Source organism: Mizuhopecten yessoensis, unplaced genomic scaffold (assembly GCF_002113885.1).
Source record: "Mizuhopecten yessoensis strain PY_sf001 unplaced genomic scaffold, ASM211388v2 scaffold10441, whole genome shotgun sequence".
Classification (NCBI taxonomy): Eukaryota; Metazoa; Mollusca; class Bivalvia; order Pectinida; family Pectinidae; genus Mizuhopecten; species Mizuhopecten yessoensis.
The window spans coordinates 729,074-753,786 of NW_018408548.1; the positions used below are offsets into that span (position 1 = coordinate 729,074).

Consider the following 24,713-nt stretch of genomic DNA (forward strand, 5'->3'; position numbering starts at 1 on the left):
TCCGGAATGGTTTATTTACTTTTGAAAGGTTTAGTATCAAACAAACAGCAATACGAATGTTACATAAAGCTCGTTGCCCAAGATTTTCCTAAAAGTGCCCGCTATGAAAGAAAATTCAATAACAAACAATTTTAATGCAATGCTAGTCTTCAGCTATTACATAAATTCATGGTAGATAATCACTTGCATAGCATTTGATACAAAACATTATTACCAAATTGGCGTTAAATTTGTACCAATTTGATAGTCAGGGAATGCTTTTCTTTTACTATTTAATCCAGTAGTCGCCCGTTCAGTTTCGGGAAAAGAATAGACCTACTGTATACCACTGAATGTAACCGTACGGGGCGACTACATTTGAGCCCCCAGCAGAATCGGGGGTTTACTTCGACAGCTTCTGCATAGGGCAAACTAAAGAAACCAAAATAGAGCACCTTCTAATAGCAATATTTAGGGTCTAACTACTATTTCATTTCTTAACGCCTCAATATTTTCTACTATTTACTTGGCTACAAACAAACACATTTGCAATATAATGGTTAAATTAGAAATCAGATCGTCTGTAAGACATCATAGAGCTCGTTTGTGTACGCTAGGTTCAATGCATGGCAGTCTTTTGTACAATTTATGTCTGACATTTGTTTGCGTTTAATCGTCTGTTAAAACGATGTATGAAACGTGCTTATATTGAAAATTGTGCACGTGTGTTTCATTCTTCACTGAATACATACTTATAATATCATCTATACGTAGAGCAAACGAACCGACGCACCATGCAAGGTGTGTATCATTTATATTGTTCAACCCAAGGCCTAGGTCAGTAATAGACATAATTTGGTTGCATATTTTAAGATTGCAAAAAGACAAAAATACATAAATGACTTTTAGTTGATTAAATTCATTTTATATCAAATTATCTGCATAGTTAACAAAATAATTTAGTCAGCTTTCTCTAACATGATACACTCAATATTTTCATACTAATTCCTTTAATTTGATTTGAGTGACTTTCCTTACTCGCTAATGTAGACTTTTATTATCTCTTCCGTGCAACGTAATCCCCCTTTTATCATCACTGCTCTTTAAAGTATTTGATCAAATCATGATAAAACTGAAATAAGTAGTCGTATTTTTAGTTTCATTATATGTTGATATATACTGCGGCTAATACTAAGCAGAGCACATCATTCAGGAGAAAAAGAAATGCATGACAAAATTTCCTGAATTCGACAAATGAAAATTACGTTGCAGATATTAGTCCGCGCGCATTAATAATCGAATAGATAATGTAACAAACCAGTACAAATTCCTACCCTTATTGCTTACTGTAACTTTAAATCAGAGATTTGGTCAATAAAATCAACAGTACACTGTACACTTGGGAGACATCTCCTTCAGCAGAATTCGGATTTTATGTTGAGAACATGCGTTGTAATCGAGATTGTGAGGCTCGTAATAGTCTTTACGCTACCTGTAACGCCATTGAAAACATTAACGTTCGTTGGAGGAAACATCCCGCGTTGTAATGGCGACTTCTGCTTTAGTTGCACGAGATTTTTGTAGACAGGTCGATCTTTGAAGTTTAGTCTGGCGTTCTGTAATTGTTATCTATCGGCGTTGGTGGTAACTATAAGCAGCGGTTTCTGGTGGATGTTTAGGAAACAAGGCGACAACATGTCCTGTTCTGGGACATCGAAATGTGTTAAAGATGCTTTTGAGAACTGCAATTGTTTGTTTAATCTTTAGCTTTTGGTGATTTTTTTCCAATTAATTGGAAATATACGTTTAATGAATTGCATTTCTATTGCTCTGTGGGAACCACAGAGTTTATTCTAATCAAATAAGGTAACTGTGTTTTAACTAAATTCTATAAACATTGTTTTCCGAAATTTGTTTTGTACAGATCAGAAATCTAATCGATGCCTTAACTAATACATAGTCTTGTCTAAACTACAAAATCTGGACTACAAATCGACAAGCTATCAGTTATATGTCACGTGGTCAACCAGAGTGACCAGTTGTCAGGGTCCAAAGTTCACGCGTCTTGATGTCGTCTGCTCCATCCAATAACATCTCGCGCCAAATCTCATAACGAGATTCTACATTTGTTCGTCAATCATTTGTCTTTGGGAGCAATCTTAATTCAGACCATGGCGAGCTGGTAAACACGCTTTCCGTGTTGTTAAGACAGCGCCAATGGATCGGGCGTATATCCCCTTTCCCGCGTGGCTGTCACTCCCGCCAAAACACCGTCAGCCGCGTCCCTATCCCACACACCATTAATGCAGTGATTTACAGTCCACTGCCTAGTTTAACGTCATATCACTCCCAGAGCAAGTGCTAAACCTAAAACCCTTGTCCACCTTTGACACAGACACAAATCACCATTACACCACCCTGAAGGCAAGTTAATGTACGTAAAAGAACAAATCGTTGAAGAAAAAAATTGCATGGAACATGTTTACTGTTCGTTTGTGTCCCTGTCGGCTTGCAGCTCTCTGTGGTAAGATTTGTTTGGTAAGAGCGGACTGTCAGTAGCTATAAAAAACATGAAGAACGATTTGCCTACGAGTTTATATTGTTACTGTATGTAAAGAAGAGCTATAGTACTAAAAACATGCGTCTGATAGACACAAACTTTTATGCAATATAAAAGTGCGTCATTTCTCTTTTAGAAGTCCTAGGGGATAACTGTATATTTCCGGCGAAAATGGCCTTGGACTTACATTGGCTTTTGCTATATATGTATATAATGAATACAAAACATGACTTTCAGAAATTGCAAAAATTGGTAAAACGGAGGTGGTACACGCTATAACAACTTATAAAGCCATCTCTTGTCAAAGATTCAGCAACAATTTAAGTCATATACAGAGAGTTTCAAATAATTACGATCAAGGAGGCAAGTCAAATTAGTAAAAAAAAAGGTGACTTCTAGATTGAATATATTTAACACATGTATCCATATGTTTTCTACACATGTGGAAATTTTGAGATTTGTTTATCGTTGTTATTTTCCGATAACAGAAAGCACAGACATTGTGAAACGTAGAGACATAAACATTCCAACAAAAATGTCCTTTATGTTTATTCAATTCACATTTAAGAATGGCATAATTGCACATTGTTCAAGTCGTAAACATGTTCATCATTCTAGAGTTGGTGTGATCATTTTACTGTTGTTGCTATTAGCCCTGCGACGTGAGTGCTTCATTTCCCTCGTCCTGTGTGGACTTCCGGTTTTATGACGTGATTTCCGGTTGGGTGATCAATTACTTATGCATGCTATCATAGTCAGCATTTCCAGACAATTTACGTAACCACGACAATTCGCCTACAAATCCCCTCAGCGTTTTTGGATAGCAGACAGATTTTGATTGCTCTGGAATAGATTTGGGGAACATTACAGACAGATATTCCTTCAACTAAGCATTCATGATATATAATGACATTGGTCGTTGAAAAACCTTTATTGTTAACGTTCTTTTCGTTTTCAAACTTTATTTGTCTGTGGTGATCATATTTAGCCAATGGACATGGAGGTTGCTTGGTTTTCAAATAAAATGTTAAGAATCAGGAAAAGTTCATATCAACTAATGACAAACATGGAGCAAGAATCAATAACGTATTTCAGGTAACAAATTACAAAAATATTAATGACGTGATACCATAAAGTTACACTAATGACGTCATTCGGTAATAAAAAGAACGCGTCATCAAATTAACCATACAATATTTATAAAAAAGTGTATTTGTTAATGAACTCTTAAATGTCATTTCAAGCATCACATAATATAAGATTGATTAATTAAATTATTGATTAAGTATTTTGTTCGTCATTAAAGTTTAATGATACTTTAACGATGGTTTGATTTAATGAACACATTCCAACAAGCAGCCTCTAGGTCTAAGCTTATTATTTTCTAAAATTCTTGTTTTTATTTCGTCTTATAAGTTTATTTATTTATTATTTTTCTATTTGTGTACTTTATTCTTTGCAAATATCGTAACAAACATTATTCAGGAATGAACTTCGTTCACTTGTGCATACTAAGGGTCGTTGCCCTTAGTCATCACAATTTCTGTTAAAATGATTCAATAGTGGTGTCATAAACAAGTACAAATAGATTGTCTCCCTTGAAGGTTCCCTAAGAAAATCTGTCACATAATTCAAACTAGAACCAAACTAGAATGCCAACACTAAAAGTATTTTCCAACGTACTAACTATGTCTACTGTTATTAGATTTTAAAAATGGTAACGAACTGTATTTTGTATATCAAGGTCAAGCCAAGCCGTAAAGTGTTTTCATTTGGAAGTATAAGATAGTTTTTTGTGACGATATTCACATTATGAAGCAGACATCTGTTTTAACTTTCTGCTTGAACTTTAAAACCCTGCCGAAGCATACTCTCTCGAGAAATTGTGAAATAAAAATTATCCGTTCCTATGAGAAAATGTAAACTATACCCAGCGAATGTGTCGACGTCAACATCGTATTTAATATAATTATATAAACTTCATTTACATCAATTAGGAAACAAGTATTTTTTACTTATATTAATTTCTCTTAGTTGCCCGGATGTTAGGTCGTGATATGGGAGGAAACCGGAGTACCCAGAGAAAATCCCATTCCCCATCACGTCCAATCGGGGTATCAAACCCGAGTCGCGTTGGTGAAAGGTGCGTGCTTTATCCACTGCTTCACCCGACATATATTGTCTTGTAGCAATCATTTAATTGCAAAGTTTCGTATAAAGGTATTAAATACATAAAGTCTATCTGACACTAAATTTCGGGCTCATGAGAATATCTTTATCATAGCGTATTTTGGAGGCAATCTTTCAACGATTCATGCTTCAATAAGTGATATTAAAACTACAGACTGTATTTAACTTTGAAAACTCCAAAAGAATACGTATTAAACAAAATGACAACCACAGGTCTTTTATAAATATATCAATATAGACATTCATTGGACCTACATGTAACCTCAATACCGAAATTAAAGGAGGTTTGAAATTATATCATGTATTCCATCGATTTATTTTTCACATGCATCTTCAGAATGGTTGACTGCTGTCATGACTAAAAACGTAAGAAAAGCAAAGAGAATGTAGTGAAATCAAACTAAAAACAACGCCAATGACGTCAACAACAAAAAAACAGCATTACCAATAACCAAAACAAAAATGTGTACATAACAAAATGAACGTATTGAGTATTGTTCCTTTAGCCACTTTAGTGTTATACGAAAAAAAACATGTTTTGAATCACAACTCATCAACCAAACTATGCTTTTCCGTTGTGGAGCTGACATGTCTTGAAAACCGGACGCACATCATGAACATAAACATAATCTTTTGCGGACTTTGCTTGCAGCTCATGAAGATGTCGTAGAACAATTCATCTGTCCAGACCGATAGCAAAGCGTGTACAAACCTACAGTACACACGTTATATGCTCGTATGGGTTTGAATGAGGTCACATGACCCCAAAACCTGTCATTAGCCTCGAAATAACCGCTATGTAATTGGCTGTTTTCACTCTAGCTTTCTGCCTTGCGCTTTTTGACAGATCCTTTCTCCTGCTGAATGCCTTCGTGTCACTTTAGTGGACTAACCTTTACCACTTTCTAATTTCATTGTGCATTCCACTATGGCAGCAATGTAAATATTCCTTGATTTCATGGATCATTTCTCTGTAAGATATCTCCTCTGTAGATAGAACATTTTTACTTCGCGCCGAATAATTGGATAAATATGACTGTCCAAAGCTTTGGTCGCCTTGCTTGGCCTGTATGAGTGATGAATCCTGTGTGTGTTGAAGCTAGTCGAATTGGATAACGTTACCCTACCTTAAATCTGTCTGCCCCTGTCCCTGCAGAATTCCACTGGTTTAATGACGGGGATCTGTTACGATTTTTACCATTATGTGAGCGCCCTCACTAACAACCTCGATTCAGAGAATGTTACCACAACAGCGTGGCCGTCTGAGACTCAATCGGCCTTAATCAATCAAGTCCCCGTCAATCCTCCTTTTTTTCCCCCTCCCTCCTACTCCTACATTTCCATGAGCCCTTTTCACAGCCCACAGCATAAGACACTAGTAACAGTTCCATGGAGCGCACTTTTAGCGTACAATGAACAGTTAACATAAACAGTGGTTTTCCCAAGCTATTATAATGAACCTGAAAAGTAACATTCCTGTTAAATCTCATTATACTGGCACTATTTATTCGGAAGATTGCTTTTCATAGGAAGAATTATGGAGAAATTCCTTTTAAAATACATAAGATTGATGGGCATTGAAACAGGAAGACAGTTTTCGATTTTTTAACAATGTTGTGTAGGCTTAAAATAGGTATAAGCACCAAAGGTGCCGTTATAATTGCAAAAAAAAGTAACACTTCTACATTTTTTTTGCTTGGAGCGTTGGATTATTCTCATTTTTATAATTATAAGATAAATCAACGCAGAAAGAGGTTTTTTTCTGGCTAACAGTGACTTCCCTTAAAAAGGTATTCATTTTTTCCCTTTTTATACACTGCAATTATGTTTTTATGTTATTCTTGTTTTCCAGAATACTCGGATTTCGAACAAATGTAACTCTATTTAAAATGCATCGCAAAAGTGGTTTGTTTATTCGATTGATCTGTAGAAAATAACTATTAGTAATCATTCTGATATAATAGTATATTACCTTACAATAACAATAATAATATACAACATTTATATAGCGCCCTATAAAATTTGTAAAATTACTCTAAAGCGCTCTACAACATATGGAAAAATAGTAATGGTTATAATCGTAAAAAAAAAAAAAAAAAGGCTTACAATCAATTTAAGCAAGCAATGTGCACATAATTGAACAAATAAAAGGGTGGTATTTACATGACGTCTTTGCAAGGATTCTAAAATGCAGACGTGAAAAGGTGAGTTTTGATGTTCCTCTTGAACTTGGCCAGGGTATTTGACTTTCTAATAGCAGATGGTAAGCTATTCCACAACGTAGCCGAAACCCTCCCAAAGCACCGCTTTCCATAGGTCACAGTACGAGATTTTGGGACACACAACAAAGATTCTGAGTCCGACCGCAGAGATCGTGACGGCTGATACAGGGTACCAAGCTCCTTTAGGTACTGAGGAGCTGTTCCATTCACTGCTTTGTATGTGTATATCAGAATTCTGTACTGCGACCTGTATCGTACAGGTAACCAGTGCAACGAATAAAGCACACAGGTGTCGAGGTTCTGGACCCTCTGCAGACGACTAGTTAGTTTGTCAGATATACCACAGAGCAGGGCGTTACCATAATCAAACCGAGAGGTAACAAGTGAATGCACCAAAATCTTGCATGCATCTGCAGTTATAAACTGCCGAATACAGCTGATGTTCCTGATCTAGTAGTAACAGGATTTGGCAATAGCGAATTGTTTCTCCATGTTCAGTGAACTATCAAAGTATACCCTTGGTTTTTAACAGCTAGAACAGTCTCAATAGTTCTGGCACCGACCTTGACCTGGAGAGCCATTGTTTGCTGACACTTTGGGGAACAGACGACTAGTTCCGTCTTTTCCTGATTACAGTGTAAACTTAAGCATGTTGGCGTTCATCCAGATACTGATATCTGTCAGACAAGCTTTCAGACTTTCTGAGACTGTATTCCAACTGTCCTGTGGTTTGATGACCATGCAAATTTGTGTGTCATCGGCATAGCAATGATAGCGAAGGCTATGACGAAGACAAATCTCTCCAATCGGTTTGGAGTACATACAACATTTTCATGGTGCTAACACCGACCCTTGAGGAACCCCGAAATCTAGTACTTTGTCATGTGAGGTGGAAGATCCGATGGCAACACACTGTCGTCATTCACTCAGATAAGACTATTTCCAGCATAGTGCGGTATCAATCATTCCATAAGAGTATTCCAGACGTTTATAATGTATACCATGGTCGATGACGTCAAATGCAGCTGACCAGTCCAGCATGACAAGCACCGATCTGCACTTGTTATCCAATGTAGAAGCTATATCATTATGTACACGTATGAGGGCCGTCTCAGTAGAGTGTCCCATGCGGAAGATCGATTGCATGTTTGTCATGGAGACTATTTGCATGGAGATGAACCCCTAAACGCTGGGACACAACCTTCTCCAAGATCTTAGACAGTAAAATTTGAAACTGGGCGATAGTTTTTCAGCTCCACCTAGTCCATTCGAGGCTTCTTTAACAATGGTCTGGCATGTGCCTTCTTGAAACATAATGGAACCTTTGACTCAGCCAATGATTTGTTCATGATTTAGGTCATCAAAGGAAGCAGTGCTTCAAGACATTGCTTTAATAGGTCTGTAGGCAGTGGATCAAGCTCGCAGGACTTCGATTGCGAGGTCATGATAATGTTGCGCAACTCGTCCTGGGTTGTTGGTGAGAGCTTTGCCAATGGTTCCCCATCAAAGGCAATGTCAGCAGTCATGACAGAAATGTCAATGTCAGCAGCGGAGTTTACTTCGGCAATATTTTTCCCGATTGAGCTGATTTTATTCAGAAATTAATCACTGTACTTGCTTGCTAAGTCTTTTCAGAATTACAGCCTGGTAGGATAATTTCACCTTTCTGTCCCATCAGGTTTTTGGTGAGTCTAAAAAGCTGTCTATTATCCTTACCGCATTCTTCTATTCTTTCCGAATAATAAATTTGGTTAATTTGGTCCGTCGCCACTGTCTCTCTTCTTTTCTACGGTTCTGTTTTTCTACGCGGAGATTTTCATTATACCACGGGGCATTTGGTCTCACAGTTATCACCTTAGTCTGCAGAGGTGCGTGTTTCACTATAAGGGCTTCTATACCAGATGTGTATGATTCAACAAGATCATCAACCTCGCCTTCAGTAGATTGAAGGGTGGAACAAGACTGGATGCCATTGTTGAAATATTGAAATTTCGCGGAATTTCCGGAAGCTCACTTCTGTCCTTTCACGATCTGGCTTACTACAATTCAGTGTTGTGTGGACAGCAAGATGATCACCGGATTGGATCCCCTTCACATCACTTAGACATGGATCAATCACTGAAATAGCTCCATAAATGACTGAGTTATCTTCCTTCGTTATGACCATATCCAGTGTGTGGCCATGGGTGTCTGTCACATGCTGAATCAGACCCCTGGAATCTAGTAGACCAGAGAACTGGCGTGCATGAACATTAGATAGATCGTCTAAGTGGAAATGTATATCACCCGTGATAATAATCTCTTCTGGTACAACAACTTGGTGGTCTAAAAAGGTAGACCATTCATAAAAAACACTGTATTTCAGAAAGCATTCTGTTTAGATGGAGGAGGCCTGTAAATGATACACAATCTAAATCGTTAATCACCAGCAATAAGAACAAGTCATGTGCTTAAAGTGTGTGTATACAACATCATGGTTGGAAGAGAGATATCTCACACTTAGGACTTTATTAAACAGAACAGCCACCCCACCACCACGTTTGCCGAGTCTAGCATTTTGGAGGAATCCATAGCCTGTTGGTGTTAGCTCAGCTAGGACCTGCTCATCGATATCTGAACCTCACCAGGTTTCTGTCAATGCAAGAATGTCAATGTCCTGAGATGTTACAAAATCCCCGATGGACAATGACTTATTCTACATTGAGTGACAGTTTAAGGACACTAAATTCATAGGAATAACTGACTTACAGTGACCAGCTACTGTTTGCTCGATGACATGTAAATTCTCGTACGATACTGATGATGTCAGATTCCGTGTGGAAGTATCGTTACGAGAATGCACATTAGTGTTAATGACTGATACTTCTGTAAGTGCAGTTTGGCCCTGCAAGAAAGAGTGCGAGGCGGACAGACCATTTGTAGTGACCAAATGGATGAGGTTATCAGTGTTCAGGCTCGAGTGGGTACAACCACTGGTTCCTTTTGATTTAACGCCGATAACACTTGGTTTTCGCCTAACAGCACCCTTTCCTGCCCGTGTCCCACGTCTAGTGCGCAAGTTTTTCTCCGAATTTGATTCCTTAAAATCCTCTAAAAGATGTGTTGTAATATTATGACTCACTGGTCTAAGTGCCAGGAGAACAGATCTACCATATTCAAACATATATGGATCCTTAGGATTGGTGACTGTCATAGCATGTTAAGGATATGATATGATAACTTTATTTTTTTTATAAAATTTTGACCTGTTCAATGTACTAAATACAACATCCAAAAAAAAAGGTCCTAACAAAATGTTTGAAAACGATGTTTTCCAGATTGTCAAAATCATCAATATTTTCTCTTCCCAATCAACGTTCTTCTTCCTAATGGCTCCCTCGACAATGCTTCATGTTTGGCCTTTAGTTGAGCGTTCGCCACTGTGAGGAGAGCTTTGGGTTCTGTCCCCTGGCCGAGACATACCAGAGTCTGTAAAAATGGTAGTTTCTACTCCTGCTTAACGCTCAGCAATTTAGGAGTGGGACGACTGGTTCGCCCGTTGTCAGTATAATGTGACCGGGTGGGGTGTCCTGCTAGGTATCTTCGGCAGTATGTTTCAGTGAGGTAGCACTATAAAGTCGGCATCAGTTCCGCGCTATCATAAGGAGACAAACACTAACATATCGCAGCCTCCCAAAACACACAGCGCGGCGTCCGTAGTCCGTCCGTCGACGGGCGTCAACTTTTCCCTTTAAAAGCCTTTATCTCCTGAACGACAGATTGGATTTTCACTAAATTTGGTATGAATCATGATTGAGACCAGGGGCTCAATAGATTGATGTTATAAGGGTGGGGCCCCCTAGGGGATTTACTTACGGGCCAAAAAGGGGAAAATTTAGAAAAAATATAAAAAACCTTCTTCTCCATTTCCAGAAATGCTAAAACCAAATTTTATTCATAGTTGTAAAGGCCTTCCAGGGGTTTATATACTTTGTGATTTTCATGTGCCCCAGCTCCCTCGTTTGCCTTTGGTGAGAGGGTAAAGTTTGGTATTGTTTATATAGACAATTCGACAAATGAACAGCCATCACATACTTTTATCTCCAACCCAACTAATGTGCTAATAATAGTAACAACCTTAATTCTTTATGAATTATAAAGTCTCCATAGTAACGCTTCCAAGTTCTTACCCTGCATGTCTGAAGTGGTTACAAATTGGCATTACAGAGCAAATGTAAATATTGTGCGATTATTGCTTAAATTACCAGGTGAGCGATACAGACCCCCCGGGCCTCTTGTTAATTAAGTTATATTAGTAACACTTCGAACATATATATTCATTTATAACGGTCGTTATGTACACGCATTGTCTCACTGCTCTGGTGGTGACGCGGTTTAACGTCGAAAAAGGAAGCCGCAATTGTTACCGCTTTACCGTGGAAGAATTTTGAATTTGCTTCCATTGTAAAAAAGGTGATATCATCCCTTAGGTATAATCAGACATAATGGGTCCCGAATATGTTCCGTGTTGCTGGATGTTGGAGGAACCAAACAATGGCTGTCATCGAACAGTTATCTCGCTGAAGCGTGCACGGCGCCCTATTCAAAACAGGTATCAATCCGTCGAGACTTTTTTCATTGCGTATACGCAAATTTATACGCAGTCAGAGTTTACTAATCTGAAGAAGGGAGACATGTAAACATAAATAAGCATGTTTGTTTTCAAAACATTGTTCAAAATACGATCACCAAGTTTCATTTGAGCGTAAAAAGAAGGCAAATTAACTGACGTAAATTGTCTTGAGATGGATTATGTTTGAACTGACTCTTTATTGATAGCAATTGTGTTCATCTGCCATGTTGTTTGCACACTATATTGGTTATAGGATAAAACGTAACACAGTTGATTTTCAAGTTAGATTTATATAATATATCCGGAGATTAAGAAATCTACCACTACTGTACAATGTAGGTTTAGACAGGGAAATTGCAACCTAAGCATGAGATTTTTTAAGTTTAGCAAGCTGTTTTACCGAAAGGTTAATGTCAAAATTCCTATTCCGACGGTTGATATTTCCCTTCCTTTTTCACACAGGAATGATTGATAACTTTTATTTCCCATATTCTTACAATAACGATATCGTTGTAGTTGTAGGCACCAGTGCAATGACAAATCATCAAAACCGCATGCAATGTTTGACAAAATTGAGAACACTACCCGAGTCACACTGCATAAAGTGATGACGTGATGGTGACGTTTTCCGAATAATACCGCTTGTGAGCTTTCTATCCCCCGGCTTACGTCTCGGTTGATATTTTGTTACAGAATATTATTCCTTGACCCAGATAACCTGATCTCGCTCAATTACATGTTATACATTTTATTAATCTTTACCTGACCGGAAGTGTAGATATCACTGTTTAATGGGACAGAAAAAAACTGTCTTTACGTGCCGTGACGTCATGATACACTGATATTAACTGACCTATTATATGTCTTGGATATTAAATCAAAATTGGTTCTCTTTTTGCTTTAAATGGATTTCTGAATTAATGTTAAATATATATATCAACTTTATTTTTGGTTAAGGACGAGTGCGTTCTCCACTGCACCACCCGACCACCCTTAACATATGTTCAGGTTAACCACCATATAAAGTTAATAATAGTTGTATGCATGCGCGTCTGTCATGGAATGCATTAACATGTGTAGAGTATTGACACTGGTGTGTTTTTTTCTGTTATTGGAGGAAACAGAATTAAGATTGAATGAAGTCTGTGGATATGGAAATCTTAACCCTGGGGTGAGACTTTGGCTGTCCAGCACTCGGCAGAGCCTCGAGCTGCCTTCCCAACATATAACCCTCGGGCTAAGGTTTTCCTGTCCACGGACCACACCCATGTACGCGTCTATTCATTTTTCCCTGGAAAAAACGGTAATGCACCAATTAGGATTGGGAGAACAACCTTTCTTTACAGTACAGTACACCTCGTTAACCTTCCATCTCGACTTTTGGTGTAGAACACTGATGTTGTCCAGGGGTTTGGCGTTATGTCCACTAAGGAATTTTAGCAATGGTGGCGTTGAGCAAGAAGGGAAATGGAACGACAATTTATCGACGTTTAACAATGTTTGGCACTATTTTTGTCGCTGACCTGATATGACTGACCTATCGTTACATTTGTTTCTGCTGTAGTGTGAACTTGTTGACGGGATTATCTCGCGCGCGGCGTACATGATAAATAACATCATATTTTTTTGCGAGGAAAAGTGACAGTTGTTACAAATAGATTTCCCCTTGAGGCGACTACAGTACGTTTTATAGGTCGTCGTCTAAAATCTTTATTGTTCCTATAGTGACGAAATGGCAACACTTAACGTTACAGTTCTAAATATAAGATAGATTTGCAGCTGATAATCATACTGACCAACGTCGTCACAACAACTCACATACATGTATCTAATGTAAACCTCTAAATGTTGTTATATACGAGTAGACAGGTTTAGTGAAGGTGCGACATTCACATTGTACTTTGGACTCCTCGGAATGATACATACCCCTCAATTGTTTTTAACTTTTGGTGGGTGTTTTTGATAGGGAGAGTTGCAGTCCTTTTAACAACGAGGGTGCTTTCGGCATAGTATTTCAGCGAGATATCTCTATACAGTCGGATTCAGATCCGCGCTATCACAAGGAGGCAAACACACTTACATACCCTGTCTCCTGCACACATACACGCAAGCACGCATACACTACACACATGGAGGCACGTCCTTAAATGACCTTAGCTGTTAATAGGACGTTAAACAAAATTAAACCTTGAACGAGGGTTACATGTAAGTTGATGCCTTTACTCAAAAGGGTTACAAGTTTAAAAACACAACAGTATATATTGTATATTTACGGTGTTTTGGGAGCAACTAGCTATCATATGTCTACAGGTTAACAGATACGGTGAAATAGTTGAAACAGAGGTTTTATCGTAGTGTTTCAAAGTTTGAACGGTGAAGCCACACTAGACTAAGTAGTACTGTTTTTTGTTTGTTGTTGGTGTGTTTTTTTGCCTTATCATTTAATTTTATCGTTATTAAAACGGCAAATTATATGATAAAAAAATCTGAAAACATACAGAATTTTACGCATCGATAAATTCTACTTTATGGATCTCTACGATACTAGACATGAATAAAAGATTATTTTTAAGTAATTCAAGCAAACGGTAGACTTAGTTTGACTAAGGAAGTAGTTATTTACATTTAAAGTACATTGTTTTCAACCTGTAGTTAAATTAAGTTATTATCGCTCCACAAAGAGATTTATGCTTTCTAAACAAGTAAAAAAAAATGAGAATTACAAAAACTCTTTTGAACGGTACGACCTACATATATATATATAACCCGCTTTCAAACATCTTAGGGGATAAGGGATTATGTTGTCAAACTTCCGGTGTGATTTAATAACCGAACAGGATGTGTATGTACAACTTCCGCCCGTCCCTGTCACTACCCTCATATTAAACCTCGTCACCTACGTCACCATACTGTACCCTAGTGACGTAACGTGTCATCAGCAAGGAAGGGGTCCGTCATTCATAAAATCCTATATGGTAAAAAGATGGACTCTAATACATCACAAACTGCACGAGTTTTCATACCGCCAGCTTTCATGTACCACTAAGGAATCCCGAGGGTGACATTGCTGCTATGTAATTGTGTGAAATGCCCAGTATAGTTCTTATAGGATAGGTTTCCTTTTTTTCTAGTGGTGGAAACCTAGCCGTACTATTGTAAGATGATGTTAGATACTGCCGGAGTTTTGATTGATGTATACATCCTTTAGGGACCCTGTTGTTTGATTTACCCTGCAATATTTTACGTTATTTTGTTTGTATTCCCTCTGTATCATGTGGCTTTCATCATATTATTTTCGTGCTATATGCATTTTTTTTTTAAATTTTAAAATTGAGATCTTGTTATGATTAATATGTAAAGTACATGTATTTTTTTTTCTTCTTCATTTCATGAATATACATTGGTACAACAGTTTTAAATGCAATATTGCTATTCACGGAGCTCTTTGAACTGCTCATTCGTTTGCCTTTGGCCCTTAACCTATATAAACATGAGTATTGAACTTTCGAAACATGTTGTATGACTAATAATGAAATCACTTCTTAATAATCTAATCTATTTACGCATGTGAAAAACATGTCATCTACACTGCAACAACTAATTACTGATTGCAAAAAATAATTTGAGGATGCTGTGAAACACTTAATTATTGCAATTATGTTTCGTGGGATGTTTTACGGGTAAATTTATTTACGAGCAAAGCAAGAGACAGGTTGACGTTATTGTTTTTAATTATTTTTGTTGAATCCTTGTGACGTTGAAAGTGGCTCAACTCTTTTATTCCAACAAACCCCTGTTAGTCTTTCATCTACGGAAGTTTAATGACAGTTATCAGGACTAAAGGTCTCGTTATTCGATAGAAGAAAACGTTTTTACAGTAGACGAGGTGTCTGATTTCTTGCGACTGTCTCCTTTTTGAAATTGACTTTATCAAAAACATAACCGAAAAAATAAACCTTATTACTATTAAAACATTACTAAACGACTAGCCTAATGTATGAGTGAAATGTGGGTTTGAAACAAGCTATGGAACGGAAGACCTACGGAATAAAGAACAATGTACATTGATCATTGAAACATGATCTCTTAGGTACTAAAATATGTTATGTTTTCTGTATCACTATAAAAAAAACTCCATTTAACAGCTAGTCTAGTGAACGTCAATCTCGATAATCCAGGTGTTACGCTCACTTTCGTTTTCTGCACCCGTGGATATGTCATCACAAAATTGAAGACATGCGGCTAGCTATTTGTTTGGTGTCAGGAAAAAATAAAATGCCCACTGTCTAGGCTGATACCATTTTTTGAATATTACAAAGCAGCGACAACCGATTTCAAAGTCAGTCAATGTTACCGTTACGTGACCGCGAGATTCTATTGACGTTCACCAAAGGATCAAACTAGCGTTCTCGTCTCATCCTAACAAATTATACTCTTGCAAACACATTCTTTATACTTTCGCGGTGATAGAATAATAAACGATGCTAACAGTTCTGTTTTAAGTGTTGTTATACAATAGTTCCCAGATCACCTCCTCCTTTGTAATTATAGAAATTATTTGGCAATGGTTTACTCTGCCGGCAGACTACGAGTCCCCCAGGTTGGCTGTAACCTTGTAGCTGGGTTTTAACTCGACACTATTTACATTAACGACTTGTTTAAGAGAGTCATTTTGTACCCGGAAGTCGTATAAACGCTGCTGAACATTTAAGACGAAGGTTTCCATTCTTTTGACATCAAGCACCTCTGGTGAGTCCAAATTCGACGAAATGGTCATATAGTGCAGCAAAAGGTTACATTGTTGGGCCTAATGCATCGACACGCTAAATTTTTAAATAGGTGATTTTTTTCTTCGAATTTTTAAATACTCTATCGCAAGAGACCACTTTCAAAACTATTTTCCATTTCGTTGGGATGTCACTGTGCAGTTTCTCCCAAAGTTCACTTCTCCATCACAAGTTAACACGTGTGACCTACATTCTGTTATGTGAAATACTTAAGGTCATAGGAGTGTATTGCTAAACGGAAATAGGAAGTACATCCCTAGTTGAAAATCCAATGTGTGGAGACAGTATCACAATTTCCGCATAATCTAATGTTTAATATTAAAGTGATGAATATTATATGCTTATTATTGTCAGAACAGTGTGTTCTTTCAATATTAAAGTATTGCAAACCAATCCAGGCATTAATACAGTTGTTTTTTAATCAATGAGTCGCATGTGTCCATTTTTCTGTACTTCAGGAAACCGGCTACCAATTTCACTACTGTGAAGTTTTTCAAGAACGATAACTCTCGCATGCAATTGCTATGTGTATATGGTTTTATTATAAAATGTCAATTTTTAATCGTTTATAGATAATTAATTTTACACAATTTCAGCATTTATGAAATTGATATACATTAATGCAATACTAATCTATGTTAGCATCATTTTTATTGACATTATTTTGCAAAAAATTGTGTGTTTCAATATTTTTTCAAAATTCACACCTTTTTACATATATTACCATTTAAAATCCTTAAAATTCTGACAAGCTTTTTTTTTGTGGTAGAAAATTTTCTTTACTTCAAACCAATATAACTACAAATTTTGAATAAATTCTACTGAGAAATGGCGACACAATCCTATTACCTTAACTCATTCAAACATACATTGTTAAACTAGACCCGCCCAATCTTTGTTTTGAACGTTCAAATGTGACTTTAGGTGTGAATGGGTTAAAGACTAATACCTAGAACTGGTCCGTATCCTACACGTCATGACAAACTCTCCTTACAATACAACTCATTAATCAGATGATCATAGGAAACGGAAGCTATTATGGAAATCATATAACATTCGTTAATATTTATCACCAGTTTGAAATTATTTAATACATTAATCGAAAGCATTTCTTTGATGCTGTCTCCCGTCCCTTACTAGAACTAGACGTTATTTCCCATAGGCGTATTCACCTGGTCTTAATTACAATGCGCACGGACGCTAAAAGAAAGATGTAAACATGACCGGCGTGATCACCTCAAGTTCACGGTGTGAAATCGGTCAGCCGCAATCGTTTTAATATCTTGATTGTAGATTCCCATGCTCTCTAGCTATGAATACGTTACTATATAGGGCACTAGGTACAGGAATTAAAATGGCCTCATATAAATGTACCACATATTACTGTTCGTGACTATACGGGCTGTATACTAGTTTAAATGCCTAAGAATCGATACTACCAGCTGTACATTTATGAGGCCTCTAGATACATGCAATGACCGTTTGATGCTTCTTGCGAGAGAATCGAGGTACTCCACAAATCTGATTCCCGGAGATTTTATATGATATTTGTTCTTATGTTTTTTTACGTTCCTGTTCCGTGCCCGGCAGCACATTATAACCCTGTTGAAGTGACAGAGCTACTAAACTAGTGCATTGCAAATCCCACGTGCTTAGATTTTTTGTTATGTTCCCAACAAAATGACCGAATTAGCATGACAGCGAGGTGAGTACTAATACACCAAAGTGATAACCATGACAGCGAGGTGAGTACTAATACATCAAAGTGATAATCATGACAGTGAGGTGAGTACTAATACATCAAAGTGATAACCATGACAGCGAGGTGAGTACTAATACATCAAAGTGATAACCATGACAGTGAGGTGAGTACTAATACATCAAAGTGATAACCATGACAGTGAGGTGATATCACTTATATTTAACACTACAACGTAACTACTATAGCTACATCATAATAGCTATGGCAGTTATGTAGTCAAAACAGTAACGAAAGGGTTATTATGACAACGACATACATTGATAAATTGACTACAAAGTTTTTCATATAAAAACAGCACGTTATTCTTTTTCCGACGTAGAAATTATTACTATGACGTGGTTACTATGGAAACTACATGATTATTAAAATTACGGCGTGGTTATAATGTAGCTGCTTGGTTACTTAGTCTAAACTTAGTTACAATGGAAGCAACATTACTACATTGTATAACAATGACTTTAGTTGCATGGAAACTAAGTGGTTACAATGAAATGTACATTGTTACTATGGACACGATACGGTTATTATGACTACGACTTGGCATTATTTCTGCTATAATGGCATTGCCACAACGAAGTAATTGTTTAGATAGCAATGTGAATGATGTGACTGTAATTTGCTACTAGCACAACGTTTCATAGCGTGACTGATTGTTGGTAAATATGACTACAATGCTGCAAGGTACCATGACAGTTTCAACCTGTCTGATTTCATTTTTGAGAAGACATTTGAAACCTGTCTCATAGGGTAAATACATTACCCAAAGGACGAATGTTTTTTCTGTGATGTCTGTGATAGCGATTTAACCCACCTACGCAGCGCTGTGTAGTAAGCTCGGAAGACAATGCTGAGAACCGCGTTTACAAAGTTACATATAGTACATCTATAACACAAGTATAGATCTCTTGGCATGAAAATTCGATCAATGTGAAAATTCTTCCTTTCTATCAAAGTATCATAGAAATTATGTTTCTAATATAACAGGCGATCTATAATGTCTACACGGAACCGCACTGACCGTTCATCCATCCGCTTCATCTGCTGTATACAATACACATGTGTATGTATCTAACACTGTCGAGACTCGGACTAGAGCCAGATTTCTGAAGGTCAGAATGTGATTCGCCCAAGGATACATGATGTCTGATGGGAATATAAGCTAAATATCAAAGAGACGTTTGAACAATATCGTTAAGCTACATGCATTGTCAAATGTTGAACTACCATTTAAATGAGTCACTAAACAAACATATCAAGTAGACATATGCTGAAGCAAAATCTGCTTAGAAGCAAACATTTAATATTCGCAATGAACACCAGCTAAGCGCAACTGTTACTATTTTTCTTATATTTGATCACTCAGTTATTTGGTTCAGCCTTGTATATCGTTATATCTGGATTTCTAAATACATGTACCACCGGTATCAGGCTTTTATGATATTGTCCGCATATCTTCTCCATCACCTATTGGAGAAAGAAAAAATGTTTTCGCTTACCACACACTGTCTTCATGACACTGCAACAAAGACTTGGACACTAAGACCCATTTCAATATATATGCACTTCCTAATCTTGTGACATACCGCCTCTGTACCTTTCCTAGCTTTGCAATCGAAGATGGTGACACACCATGGTCAAAGTATGAATTTTCAAATCTGATTTCAGGATTTGCGAAACTAAGAAATATTTGGAAAACATTTGACTGCAAAAATGTTTCTTTTTCTCAAATCCACAAAAGTCGTTGTTCTGAAGCGGGAATACCATAAAATGCCACCTACCGACCAGTTTTTATTACTTGGCTTTACCTGTTCTGACTTATTGTTATGACGTTCAGGATAAATTATAAAACTATCTCGAATATATTATCTACATAGCCTCTAACTTTCAATATCTACCATTACCAGTGTACCTAAGGTAAGCCTGCCTTAGGTTTAAACATGGCATGTATATTTTGCTACAAAATCTATTATCTTGTTTCGTATGTTCGACTTATATTATATTTCTATGCACCACCGAAATCGACCTTTGCACAGTGTTTCCTTTCCGTTTTCAGTGGGTGTAATAAGTTCAATTGTTACCAGAACGAACTAATGTATTTCTCATTCTAAAACCAAAGCCATGATTTAGCAGCAGAGGTTAAAAAAAAAAAAAATGTTCTTTACGCTGTAAGTAAATTTAGAACATGTACATAGACACACTCCGTTACTACACATGTACCACTAAGTGTCAAAAAAAGCTGTACTATCGAAAAGCAATTTCACAAATGATTTTTCCTGAAGGAACTTTTGATTGTATCTCAGTGTCTGAATTATACGTACAGTGATATATGTTTCATACTCTTAAAGGGAGTTTTGTGCATATTTACCGCCAAAACGAAACAAGCACTATTACCGAAAGAGCAATAATCCTCAATATGACCTTTACGCTGCACTCCAGTGTGACGTATATGCTCGACCCTCACATAGTTCTGTATTTTACATGCGGGACCCCCTAACCTACACCCGGACATAAACGCTGTGACACTTATCGATTGCTAATTGCTGGTTTCACTAAAACATTGTATAATCTAGCCTAATATGTTTAAGTTCTTCATTATATCAAAATATTACTCCAGATTGGCTTAAGGTGTCCACCTAAGATAAGACCTTACATGATCGGAATATAATGCAATTAAGGACCCTTGTGCCAATTCTTCCAAAACGCTAGAGAATTCCACTGTAGTTTTTTTGTCAATAGAGTAACCTCCCTTTAGAAATAGTTTTTGATACAAGTGTTGGGCTACTGAGTCAGATATTGTAGTTGACCAGATAGCTTAGTCGGATAGAGAGACAGTGTCATGATCTGTGGTTCGAGTCCTGTTCTGGTAAGGTAGTAGTGTTACACTCATGACACAGCTGTTGTTTATCTCGTCTTTATTACTTGTACATGGAAATATTGCAAGGCATATTTTTGAAAATAATCTGTAAAAGTTAAAGTCGTTCAGAAAAATGTTTCCAATACAGTGTTACGTTTCTTGACAGTAAAACGGGGATCTTTAAAAAACTATTATTTGTATTATATAGATCTATTTTACCTACAGGTCCGCTATACTGGGGCCTCAATCCTGCCTGGATCATGTGTCGGGACGGCAAGTTTCAGTCTCCAATAGATATACAACCACGTGACCTCCTCTACGACCCCTCCCTCACCTACCTGAATATACAAACCAAAAAGGTACGGTATTGCGCGTTGCGTGACAAAAACGTGATTAATTAATCAAAGTCTGGCTAAGACCTGTGGCTTTCTACATAATGACTCTACCAGACAAAAACAAAAGTAACAAATAGGAATTGATTTAATATATATGTATTATATATATGTATTGTTTGCATCATAAGAACGTTCGATATTTACAATACGTAGTTTAGACAATGTTACAAGTACCGTTATTGGACCGATGTGTTGAAATAATAAATGTTAGATAGAAACGATAACAAAAAAGGAAAAATAAACAAACAAATCAACAAACAAAGATACCGTTAAAACTCAAAGTCGATTCGAATATCAGCGATTACTGTCGGCAGGACATACAAACAAAGGTAAGACAGACAGACGGACAGACAGGTAACCAACGATCTAAGTCATTGCCAACTAACTAGACATGCAATGACTTTGAGTTTAAATCAGATTACTTTATCTCCGATAAACGCTGCAAAATTAACCAATGCATTAACCTTGTTTAGTCTGATGTTTAAACCCAGCAACCAAAAACAAAACAAAAAGTAGTTCAACTGTGCAATCGTGACAATAAATGGATTTGTTAATGTTGATTCAATACACTCCAGTCATGTTCTGTCATTCAATGAACATGTAGGGGGCACACAAACAGCTCACACATACTGTAACACACAGTCAAAGCAAACTCATCATGTTTCTTTTCAAACAAGCTAGCAGCTTTATAGGCTCTTGTCTATAATCAACCGTAACTCCCATATGAGTAGGGAGAATTCATAAAACTCTGGTCTGTAACTTTGCCCTTTATTTTCTTCCTTCAGTTTTTTATTTGAGCAGCCATTTGCTTCCCGCTTGCCTTATTGGAAAGCTAATATGTCATTATCTGCTTCAGTAAGAGATTCCTAATTAACAAACGAATGATTAAAAATACATGCAGTGTCAGTCTTTGAACACATGTTGACATCATTGATTTCTATTAAAGTTGTTATAATCATTTACAATGTTTTACAATTACCTGATTGATTAAAACTACATGATCAAATAACATCAATGACCAGGCTGTCATTTTACGAAATACCTTAAAAAAGCTATGAATTTCCTCTTAACTAAGGGATTCAATTTTCTTTAATTAAGGTAGCAATTTCACCTCAAATAATATACCGATACAACCTTAACTAGGGCATTAAATTCACCTTAACGAATGTATTAATTTCTCTTTAAGTAATTATATTAACCTTCATTAAGGAAAACATTAATTTTGTCTGAACGAGGATGTTAATTTCCCTGTAGGAGTTGATTAACCTTAGAGAAAACCTTAACTTTACGTATGGAACTATCGTACGATAGGGACGGAGAGTTTAAACCTTATTAAGACAATGACATTTCATTAAAGCTTTGAACTGTTTTCAGAAATGGAAAGTATGGGCAAAGTAAATAGTTACATGCATTCATCAAAGATGCATGAATTGGGTTATATATACATTTGGAATTTCCTGAAATGAAATGACATTCACACTATTTACAATCGTCATTGGAAACCATTCAGTATTTGTAGTTACATTTTGACCTGTATGAGAATTATATCATTAATAACTTCATGGTTTACCATTGCTTTTTGATTCAAAAGCATCGTAATTACTTACAGTAATAATTGTGATGGTAAGTGTCTAAAGTATTGCATTTACAGATTATGTAAAGAAATTCGTATTTTTCATCTCTTGTATTGATTTGTTGATTAGTGTGCAACTTTTGAATTTCAATTGTTTGGAAACACTTGGTACGTGTCATCTATATTGGATGTGTTCAGAGCTATGTATTCTACCATGTACGACCTGACAATACACACAAATGAGAAATCTCGTTGAAATGTTACAATAGAAATCGCACTGTCTTAGAATATTTCATTAAATTCGAAAGTAGAATTTACTATTCTGAAAATTTCCATGGCAATGAAAAGAATCAATATAAACATTATTTCCGAATTAATAAATGATACCGATTTGGATCTTTAATTATTTTTTGTTGCTCAATAATATACCAGGTTATATAAAAACAGGGATTTCGTGTCATTAAATGTGTTTTTGTTGCTCAATGATATACCAGGTTATATAAAAACAGGTATTTCGTGTCATTAATTGTGTTTTTGTTGCTCAATGATATACCAGGTTATGTAAAAACAGGTATTTCGTGTCATTAAATGTGTTTTTGTTTGTGTGAACTTTTTCACATGAAATCAGATTACAGGCAACTTAACGAATACGGGACACGATATAACGCTACACATAGACGACGCCTATATCAAACTACTGAACGCCTCCATGGGTCCTCTCCAATACAACTACCACATCTACCAGGTCAAAATTCACTACGGTCGCGAGGAGAATATGGGGTCAGAACATACCATCGATGGACAACAGTTACCGGCTGAGGTAGGATCTCGTTAATTCGATCTCAGTTATCCCGAATTCCTCTCCTAATTCGAACATATAACTGTGGCCCAAATTGTATAATCCCTCAAAGTTTGATTACACCACTGGAACATTATGATTATTCGAACATTTTAGATCAACAAAATTGCTTGAACATTTAAGATGGACCCAACGATTCCAACAATTTCGAGCATTCGGGCATTTTAGACGAGCCTGATGACAAATTTCGAACCAATAGGATGGACCTGATAACTCGAACGATTTAAATGAACAAAATAGATAATAACATTTGCTAAAACTCGCAGAAGTATCAATATTAGCTTGATTTAGTAACCCGCAAGGAGAAAATCTAATAGTTATTGTGGTTTGATGTGCCAGTACCTAACGGGCAAACTAGCTATCTATTTCGGTTTGTGTCGCAAAACCCAATATCTGTTTCAAATTTTCTTCAGTAATATGTAAATAGAGTAAAAAAAGAATGGTAGTTGGTTAACATGTTTATCTAACTCGAATTTTTAAATTGTTTAAAGATTTAAGGTTTACCGAGTGTCTTTCTCAATTTGAAAAATCACCTAACGAGACTTCTATTAAGAAGCTAACCAACCATCACGAGTGTAGGGACCTTCTGCTCCCACTACGTTCCAATATTATATGTAGAAAATGTTATGGTTCTTTTATGAATACATTATTCCTGTTTCCAATCTGGAAACTTATTGCAATGAGCTATGACGTTACAATGGAAGATGACGTCAAAGCATTGTTATCCGACATCAAAATGAGAAAAACGACGGTTAGAAAATGACGTCAAAGTAACGAGTAGTGGGTAACGAAATATGTTTACCAATTCCTAGCAGGTTTACCCAACGAGTCAGAAATGAGGAAACCTACAATGGTTGTGGACGAAAGGAGGAAATTTCTAATACATATATATGTTTGATTTTAGAATATGTAATGAGTAA

General features: G+C 36.7%; 1 protein-coding gene across 2 annotated transcripts in view; it reads left to right on the plus strand.

The window, feature by feature from the left end:
• The window catches only part of LOC110460591 (carbonic anhydrase-related protein 10-like), a 104,551-nt gene that overhangs the window by 54,438 nt on the left and 25,400 nt on the right, over nucleotides 1-24,713 (plus strand). For both annotated transcript variants that reach the window (XM_021513576.1, XM_021513577.1), the window contains exons 4-5: nucleotides 21,192-21,325; nucleotides 23,563-23,754. In XM_021513576.1, coding sequence (XP_021369251.1) covers nucleotides 21,192-21,325; nucleotides 23,563-23,754 — 326 coding nt within the window. The remainder of the gene's footprint in view (nucleotides 1-21,191; nucleotides 21,326-23,562; nucleotides 23,755-24,713) is intronic.